Source organism: Magnolia sinica, chromosome 17 (assembly GCF_029962835.1).
Source record: "Magnolia sinica isolate HGM2019 chromosome 17, MsV1, whole genome shotgun sequence".
In the NCBI taxonomy this organism is placed as follows: domain Eukaryota; kingdom Viridiplantae; phylum Streptophyta; class Magnoliopsida; order Magnoliales; family Magnoliaceae; genus Magnolia; species Magnolia sinica.
Window position 1 is genome coordinate 16146404 of NC_080589.1, and position 10590 is coordinate 16156993.

The 10590-nt window shown below is 40.5% G+C and overlaps 1 protein-coding gene across 1 annotated transcript; it reads left to right on the forward strand.

The window, feature by feature from the left end:
* The first annotated feature begins 8223 nt into the window (after window positions 1-8223).
* Window positions 8224-8886, forward strand: LOC131231363 (glutaredoxin-C1-like). Its single transcript, XM_058227529.1, has one exon. It carries the CDS (start codon window positions 8278-8280, stop codon window positions 8611-8613), a length of 336 nt encoding a protein of 111 aa, XP_058083512.1. The 5' UTR covers window positions 8224-8277; the 3' UTR covers window positions 8614-8886.
* Window positions 8887-10590: the final 1704 nt, after the last annotated feature.

The following is a 10590-nucleotide window of genomic DNA, read 5'->3' on the forward strand; positions in this document are numbered from 1 at the left end:
TCTTGTCGACCGACAGCATCTATTGGTTGGAGCGTCTCAAACCAATAGTCTTGTAGGTTCGACCGACATGGCTCTAGTTTTATTGAAATGTTGTTGTCTTTGGTTGATTTGACCAATGGTATCTAGGGTCGAACCAACAGCTCTGCTGAACTTCTATATACCTCATTGAAAGTGTTCAATTTGATTCTTAAGGCTAGGACTGATCTAAACAAGTGTTTTTTTTTTTCCTTCTTCTTCTTCTTCGTCTTCTTCTTCTTCTTTTTTTTTTAAAAAAAATGTGGATCAATAAAGACTAATGTTTTGTAGTTAAAAAGTGTCTAGGGTAGGAATGCTAAGGCACCTTAATTTACCTGTGTCTCTATGCCTTGAATGCTTTACATCTTTAAGTCTCCTGATGTCTTCGATAACTAATAAAGCTCTACCACTAATAAAGCTCAACGTAGAGTATAATAGGAACCTGAATAATAATAAAAGCCTTACCACTATGTGTGCTTTTATGTCTCTTATCTGCTATGTGTGCTTTTATCTCTCTTATCTGAATATGACAGTGTTATGAAAATATCTTGTGAATGAATAATAATGAAGACAATTCCAATGTAATATTTATACTTGATCATCTAAATCAACATCGATGTAATATTTATGCTCGACTCAAATAAAAATAAAGATCAAGTGTGGGGCTCACAATTGAAGATTCCTTGCACAAAATGATGAGTTTACCTTTTCATGTCTGGCCTTGCATCTAATGACTCATGCATGTAATATATTCCGCCAGGATTACAGGGGATTCCAGCCACGTATTTTTAGTGGGTCATATCAGGGGTCAATTGTGATCCCTCTAACCCCTGATTAGAGGCAATTAGGCATCACAATAAACATCGATCCACATATGCATATGGTTGTTATGTGTCACAGCATTCATCGGTCCACATGCGCATACCACACATGGCAAACCATGGAAAACATGGTAATGTGTACATGCAGTAGATACATACATACATACATGAACAGTGGATATATTCATACATACGTGGATAGGGAGATAAGGAGAAGGGCGCATAGATGAGTGGAGGAGGAATGTCAACTTTAGGATAGATATAGATAAAGAGGAATGCGAGCTCGGATCCTAGCATCCCAAAGGTTAGGTGAGCCACTCACATGTACTGCACAAATGAGTGGCTCACGCCACTTTACCTCTCCCATTATGACGGTCCATTTCAATTTCCATTTTTCTTTTTCGAAAAAGATTTTCTGGAATCGGATTACTATCTAAAAAGCAGATTTCCAGTCATCTTCCTGACTAGGACGGTGCTAGTCGCAGTCGGATGCGATCCAACCGTTCAGATCATTCACCCACTTGTGGATGAAAAATAGCCCGAAAGTCGCACGGATCGGATAATCATAGGCATCCGATTGGTGTTTGGTCAAATGTATGGTTGAGATGAAATGATCAGATAGTTGTATAAGCTTTATTCCATCTGCAAAAGTCACTGTTCCGACAATCCTAACCGTTCAGTTTGTGTGGCTATCAAATGGATTATTAAAAATAAAATCCACAGAGTTCAGACTTGGTGGGAAGAATCCCATGGCTAAGATTCTCTGATCTGTCTGATTTTTAGGCAATTTGAACGGTTTGGATTACTGTACATGTGTGCTACGTGTGGAGAGGACGGGTCACACTTTTCTTATGCAAGTCACCACATGGAAGTCCACGCGGCAAACATGTACAGTGATTAGGAGTGTTGATTCTGTGGGCGACGGGCAATAGGCTAAAAGTGACATTATTGGAAGCGGATTGGCTGGTGTACCGCACACCAGCTTTATTGCTGGTGTATTGATGTCAGCAAGTAGTATTGTTATATCCAAACTGTCCATCCATTTTCTAAGCTCGTCTTAAGGCTCGAGACGAAAAATAAGACATATCTAAAGATCAATGGGACCACACTGTAAAAAACACTGGGAGATTGAACATCTACCATCGAAACCCTTTTGAGGTCACAAAAGTTTCAGATCAATACGAAATTTTTTTTTCCTCTTCATCCATGTATTTGTGACATTATTAACAGATTGGATGGAAAATAAATGTTATGGTGGGCATTAAAAATTTTTTAATGATAAAAACCATTATCCTTGTTGCTATTTTTGGTTTGGTCCGAGCTCTGGATATGTTGTTTTTTTTGGTTTAATATTCTAAAATGATCTCGAAAAATAGATAAACAGTGTCATATAATAAATACATCTTGGTGAGGCCCATGTAACTTTGATCTCCTTGAACAGCTGGTACAACTCGGAGCTCAAGGACTATCTGCGCTCGTCTTCGCACAACACGCAAATAACAACGCCTATTTACACCAGCGAAATCGGATTGTGTACTGAGTTACTCGGTACGCTCTTACCGTACTGAGTAAACTCAGTTGGGCCCCTACGAATGCATGTGGTTTATCCACGCGGTCTATTCATTTTTATAGATCATTTTATGGGTACAACCCAAAATTGATGCATGTACAAAGCTCAAGTGGGTACGTATCGTGGTAAGATGACCGCTGACGCTCCTTGATCTCCAAACTGTACGAACGGCTCAAAGGAGACACAGACGTGGATGAAGAAAACAAAAACAGATATCATATTGATCTGAAATTTTTATGAACCCCAAAATAGTTTCAATGGCAGGGGTTCAATCATCTACTGCTTTTTACAGTACGGTCCCCTTAATTTTTGGATCTGTCTTAGTTTTCGGCTCAAGCCTAACAAAAGCTCACCAGGTGGACAGATGCTCTGGATATAAGTCATACCTCGTGATGAGACCCATATAACATGGTGACGTCAACATATCAGCCACATGAGTGGTATGTGGTACAGCAGCCAATCCGCTTCCATTATGTGGATCAACCTGACCTCAGAGGTATTTCAAAACTTCCGTGGCCCTGGGAATATTTCAACTATGAACGTTCAATTATTAGGTTTTCAGCCCACCTGTGCATTGCATATGGTTCATTTTTCACCTCTTGTTTTAAAATGAACTCACAAAATGGATGGACTGTGAGGATTTCTCACAAACATCCCTGCGAGCCTTACCTATGTTCCCAACGCAGGAACTTCCCCCTTAAGGCTTTCGCAGGGACGTGGATTTCCTGCGAAAGCCTTCCACAAGAAGTTCCTGCACTGGGAACTTAGGTGGGGCCCACCATGATGTTTGTCAGGAATCCACTCCATCCATCTATTTTGTGAGCTAATTTTAGAAGATTACACTAAAATTGAACATGATCCAAGACTCAAGTAGGCCATACTGAAGGAAAAGGTAGAAATTCCTACCATTGAAACTTCTCTGGGTTCGACAGTAATGTTTACATGTCATCCATACCATTAATAACGCCATTCCTACTGGAATGAACTGAAAACACAAATATTAGCATGATTTAAAACTTCTGTGGCCCCACGAATATTTCAACTATGGACGTTCAATTGTTAGGTTTTCGGCTCAATTGAGCATTGTATACAATTCATTTTTCACCATGTCCTAAAATGAACTCACAAAATGGATGAACTGTGAGGATTTCTCACAAACATCCATGGGCCCCACCTGCGTTCCCAGTGCAGGAACTTCCTGCGAGAGGCTTTCACAAGAAATCCCAAGAAGTTCCTGCGCTGGGAACGTAGGTGGGGCCCACTAGGAAGTTTGTGAGAAATCCTCACTGTTCATCCATTTTGTGAGTTCATTTTAGGACATGAGACAAAAAATGAACCATATACAATGCTCAAATGGACTGAAAACCTGATAATTGAACGTCCACAGTTGAAATATTCATGGGGCCACAAAAGTTTTGAATCATGCTAATATTTATGTTTCAATTCATCCCAGTATGAATGACGTTATTAACGGTATGGATGACATGTAAACATCACTGTCGAAGCCAGGGAAGTTTCAATGGTAGGAAATTCCCTAACTACCTTTTCCTTTAGTACGGCCCACTTGAATCTTAGATCCTGTTTAATTTTGATCTCATCTCCTAAAATTATCTCACAAAATGGATGGATGGGATGGATTCTTGACAAATATCATGGTGGGTTCCACCTAAGTTCCCAGCGTAGGAACTTCCTGCGAAAGGCTTTTGGAGGAAATCCATGTCCTCCCACAGGTATTTTAAGTTGAACGCAGATCGCGTTCTAGCTAGGGGTGTACATCGAGTCGAGCTGGCCTCAGCTCAACTTGGTTCAGCCACTGGCTGACCTCAGCTCGAACCTGGCTTGGTCCTTGAGCCTGACTGGCTAGCTCGGCTCAGCTCGGGCCAGCTCGGGCCGAATTTGAGCCAAGATCGAGTTGAGTTCGCCATTGAGGCATTTCCACAAACACCTGAATTGCAACTTCAAAATCCCACTGTTTTACAAACAGGGGCAATGGTTTTACAAGTATTTTATCAAACACCTTCTAAACAACATAAAAACCAAGAAAAATAAAGAGAAAAAGGGTCTTTGTTTCATGTACATACCTTCCTTGCCACCAGCCACATTTCGTTGAGTCATTTTATCAAATAGTTAGTGAGCAACATCAATGGCAAAGTAACCAAGTCATTGAATTGGTTCGATCCAAGTTCGATTTGAGCTGGATTCGATCCGAGTCGAGTCGAGCTGGGTCTGCTCGAATTCGACTCGAACTCATTTTTGAGCACAAAAAATCATCTCGACTCAGCTTGAACTCAACTTCGAACCAAGTTGAATCGAGCTTTTTCGAGTCGAGTCGAGCTAGCCAACCGAGCTAGCTCGGTTCCTGAGCACCCCTAGTTCTACTCGCTCTGGTCTCCGGTTGGGAACGGTCAGGAGCTTTGAGTGCCCACCATGATATCTGGGTTTTATCCACACCGTCGATCCTTTTTTCCATGGAATTTCAAGATATAAGATCAAAACTGAGAAATATAGAAGAAATAAGCGGACCACACGACTAGGATTAAACTTTTATCGTCCAAAACTTCTTGGAGCCACACAAGTTTTGGAATCGAGATAATATCTGTATTTTCTCTTCATCCAGCTGTCTATGTACCTTTTGAATAGGTTGGATGGAAAATAAACATCACGGTAGTTAGGGGGTATTAGGAAATTTTCAATGGCGAGAATCATTATCACCCTTCTTCCTGTGGTGTGGCCTACTTGAGCCTTGGATCTACCTAAATTTTACTCGGCTCCCATAAAATTCCACGAAATAATAGATAGACGGTGTGGATAAAACCAATATATCATGGTGGGCACTCAAAGCTCCTGTCCGTTCCCAGCTAGAGAGGAGGGGTGCGTTCTTTCAAGTCATGCTGGTCGAATACGGACGGCTGCTCTAAAGGTTACTTTTTTAGAAGCTACTTACAGCGGAAACGGATTGGCTACTCCACTGCCAGTAGCCAATGTCTAGTGGTCGGTATTTCTGTGGACCTGACATGATGTATGTGTCTCATCCATGCCGTCCATTCATTTTTCCAGATAATTTTATAGTATCAACCCAAAAATTAGATAGATAAAAATCTCAAGTGGCCCACAGAGTGTTGATTGAACTCTCACCGATAAAAATTTATCCGGGGCTACAAAAGTTTGACCTTTTTTTTTTCCTTTGTTAGATTGTTAGCACACAGCACTGTCAGTTCACACATCACACTAGCCTTGCTCATTTATTTATTTATTTATTTACTTTGTTAGCTTGTTAGTACACCCCATGGTCAGTTCACACATCACTGTTAGCTATGAAGACCTCACTGTAAAAACGAGGTATCTTTCACTCAATCTACCACTTGAGCTATGGATCGGGGTGTCGACCTTGACAACAATTGCCTACATTCAACTAGACAATAGTCTACATTCAAATTGTCTAGATAAATGCCAGATAAATGCCTGATGTTGGAGATTTTAAATTGGTGTGTCTCTGTCGACAGGAGTACCCAGCAGACCAATGGCGTGGATCACTGAACCGTGGGCCCACTGGTGCAAACTAGAAAACTCGACAGGGTGGAAGCGGATTGCTAGTGTGCACACCACCTATCTTGGTGATGTGTTGACGTCACCAGGTTATGTGGGTCCCACCATAATGTATGTTTTATATTTATACTGTTCATCTGTTTGTTGAGATCATTTTAAAACACTAGGTAAAAAATGACGCAGACCTAAAGCTCAAGTGGACCACACCACCTTGAATCTTTATTCTTGCTCCGATGGTAGTAAACTTTCAGGAGTTTCAACACCCGGTCAAGGGTTGAAGTATCATAAGTGGTGAAATCCCACTAAGGCTTGGGTGTATGGGGGTATGTGTGCTTGTTTTGAAAAAAGAAAAAGAAAAAAAAAAGAGAGACAGCATAGTGGATCATACCATGGAAAGTAGTGGATTGAATGACCAGCGATTGAAAACTTATGAGGCCTATGGAAGTTTTAGATAAAGCTGATATTTATGTTTTCCCCTCATCCCATGACCTCATGAACACGTTAAATGGAAAGTAAACAACATGGTGGCCCTAATAAGGTTTCAACGGTGGGCATCAATGTCCTCATTGGTTTCTGTCGTCTGTTCCACTTGAGCTTTAGATGTGCTTTATTTTTGGACCCATACTGTAAAGATGATCTAGAAAAATGAATTGGACGGTGTTGATATAAAATATACATCATGGTGGAGCCCACACAACAAGGTAACGTCAACGTAACAAGGTTCCTCAGGCAATTTCATTATTTTTTTACAATTCATTGTCATCTGATCGATGGTCTTTTACTTCAACGATTCCAAAATGCCACGTGTCCGTCAATCGAACTGCACCGTTGATTCTCTCAACTGTTCATGTCGTCGTCAGCGTCCGACTGAATGCATGCGTTATGCGTCTACATGTGATCGATGCTTGCACAGCACTTTGACGTCCCTTCATGTATAGTGTACACGCACATGGTTGAAATTTTGGATGCCTTATGTCCAAAACACGTGCGCACATGACATTTCTTTATACAAAGGTATTGGATATTAGATGGTGGGAAACGATATTGTCCGTAGATTATGTGAAATCATTTTTCTTATGTTGCTTTTAAGCTGACTCATATAAAACTAAAGCTTCTCGGCATGCGCGTGTGGAGGAGGCCTATCCATACTCACTCAGGCAATGAATCCAACGTGAGATATTTGTCCAAGATCCAAGCTTTCCATCAGCTAGGTCATACTCTTTAACTCTTATAGCCTAAAAATGAGGTGGTTTCATTTGTTGGGTCGGCCACGGTTTACAAAACACAAGGTAGGCTGAAACAACTGTTTCTAGCTATCCATTTGTTTTGTACACTGTGGCCAACATGAGATATGAAACGTCCTGATTTTTAAGTCAGAAGGTCTACTTGCATGATATAAACTAAGATGGAACACTCGTGCATTATTGCGTGTAGATGGAGAGGGGTTCACATACGTGTGAGTACAGTTGTTAAATACTCTTGTTCTCATTGTAAGAAGAAACTGTAAATTTAGGTGTATTTATATTTAAAATGCACAACAGTGGACACGTTAGAACGTGGATTAGGGGGTGTTGCCAGCAGCTGTGGTGTTTTGATTGCTGGGCGTTGTGGGGTCCTAAATCATGATCCATGTATTTAATATCTAGGCCACCCATTCATTTTTCCAACTCTTCTTGGGACATGAATACAAAAATAAGTAAATTCCAAGCTCAAGTAACCACATCCCATGAAGCAACAGGGATAACCCTGTATTGAAATCTTTCTAGGGCTTACTATATTGTTTATTGGACATCCTATATGTTTATGAGATCAACCACACCTAGATGAAGGGAAAACACAAATATCATCCTATCCAAACTTTTGTGGTCCCTGGGAAGTTTTGAAGGGTCAGCATTCAGTCACCATTGTTTCCCATGATGTGGTCCACCTGAGATTTGGATCTGCCTCATTTTTGGGGTCATGCCCTAGAATGAGCTGTAAAAATGGATAATCGGGGTGGATAAACACACAAAAATTAATAATGATAGGGTTCCCAGACCACGTAGGTGCTGTGTGCTAGACCATACAATCCGAGTCTTTTTTTTTTCCCACCTGAAGCACCAGCCTGTCCCTATCAAAAAAATGATAATAGGGTATTTTAGGCACGAGACAAAATATTAAGGAACATTTTCCTTTTATTTTCTTCCATTCGAAAATTCCGTCCACGACTCCTACGAGCATGTATAAATAAGCATAGTCACAGCCTCATATTCATCAGAACCAAAGCCTTCTTATCTTTCTTTCAGTCAAGTTTCCAACCTCTCTCTCTCCCCCAATATTGCTAGGATGGACCGGGTGATGGGATTGGCGGGCCAGAACGCGTTGGTGATCTTCAGCAACAGCTCATGTTGCATGTGCCACTCCATCAAAAGGCTCTTCGGTGAGCTTGGTGCCCATGCAACTGTTTATGAGCTGGACCAGGACTCCAGGGGAAAAGAAACAGAGAAGGCATTGGTCAGGCTACTAGGTCGTAGCTCACCTCTACCAGCTGTGTTCATTGGCGGTAAGCTGGTAGGTTCTTCCAACGAGGTGATGTCTCTTCACCTCAAGGCCGACCCCACTCGAGCAAGCAAGAGCCATCTGATAATGCTGCTCAAAGAAGCAAGAGCCATCTGGCTCTAGTGCAACTCAAATTCTGCTATGAAATTGCAAAAAAGAATCAGTCACACAGACATATAAGATAGAGTTTCTCCTGCATTTCTTGAGACATCACGCCTTATGAACGTTTTAAGTCTTAGTTATGTATTAAAGTTATATATGGAGTCTTAAGTTAATGGTAATTTAAAATACCATTCGTTAGGGTTTTGGTGAAGAGCGTGGTGTATTGATGAGGAGAAATGTTTCTTTGAAATTAAGTTAAGTGGGTGTTTTGAATCTGAAATATAATATCTTCTATCTTGCTTGTATGTGTATGTTTTTGCATTCTGAGCTGATGAAATTTTCCATCCCTTTTGGTGGAGTTAGTCTTGTAATGGTTCTCCAGGAGATGAAGGAAAATAAAGAAGAATACATGGAAAATGACTCTACTTAGACAACACATTTAACCAGTCTTATACTCTTTGGATTTATAGATAGGAAGTTGATCCTACTTGATCTTACTTTTTAGGTGGTGGGATCAAATGGGAGCTCCTTCATCAGTTGGGAACTTTTTGCTGTGTTTGTGTGTCCCGCTAATTCACAGTCCATGCTAAAGAATGGTGGCCCACTTATGGGCAGTGAAGATCTTTACCTAATGGAATCTCACTGTGGGCCTGATGAATGACCTGGATCATCACATGTTGAGGGCTAACAATGGTAGGGCAACAATGGCAAGCAATGCTTGCAGGTTTTTCTGACTGCTGCTTTTCCCATACAATTTCAACACATGATGCTAAATCCACTATTACATGTGGGTCTAGCATGGTAGACCCCACCTAGCAATGAAATCAATGGTAAATAATGGTCTGTGGCCTTGAGGCTTATCCGATACTATTCCTAAACATCATCTTATGTTATAAGATTTATACGCACGTGTCTCATAACTCCTTTGATCTAGACCGTCCTGGTGGGTCCAACCTACCGAAGGAAAAACTTTATACTCAACGGTCAAAAGTCCATCATGCAGATGTTTCCTGTCAAATCAGAATCATCCTTTGGGCCATGGGCAATCTAATTAAATCATATGATAGGCGTTCAGGGAGTCTTAGAGGGTTGGGCTTCCTTTTCTTTGGGTATTTCGGGTGTTGCTGTTCTTTTATTTTCAGTGTCTACTATGGTAGGCGTTCCCGGGTCCTTTTTCTCCCGAGGAAGCCCAAATGTAATTATCTGCTATATCTAATGAAAGTTTAAGTTTATTAAAAAAAAAAAAGTAAATTTAAATTATATGATGACCAATAACGGATTATGCATTCCTTGGCATCTTTTTTTATCCATCAATCATGTTGCAGACAAAAGTGGAAAGCATATGAATCTAAGAGGGCTGCCATCAAACACACCTCAATGGATTGTTAAAAAAGCTTCCACCTCCCACATAGCTTTTGTATCACCTATACTTGAAATCTGACCCATTGAAAATGTCATCCCCATTTGAAGATCATGGAGCGCTAAAGATCTAGATCGATCCACCTATCAGGTGGTTCACACATTATCCATCCATTGTTTTCTATATCGTGCCCCAAATGATGGACAGATCATCCTGATTTCTGTGTGAAGTAATCTTGAAGGGGTCCCAACCATTTCAATGGATCAGATGACATATAAGTGTGTGACGCTCACCCTGTGTGCAAGGTAGAAAGGCAACTTTACCATACATCGGGATGTATGGGATCATTCTTCCATGTGAAAATCATGCCTAGTGTTTCTAAGAATATTTAGATTGTGTAGCGCTTGTGATAATTCTTCAACAGTGTATTTTCGTATTTAAAAAAATAATAATTTTCCATACATGTGACTGCAAAAAATTTAGATTGTGTAGTTCTTGAGATAATTCGTCAAGAGTGTGTTTTCTCTCTTTTCTTCTTTTTTCTTTTTTTTTCCCTTTTTTTTTTTTCTTTTGAATTTTTTTCAATACATTGGCTTGCAAACCTCTTTATTTCTAAATTATTTCAATAGAATTGTTTG

Coding starts and splice junctions, on each gene's coding strand:
- LOC131231363 (XM_058227529.1), top strand. CDS start 8,278: ATGGACCGGGTGATGGGATTGGCGGGCCAGAACGCGTTGGTGATCTTC.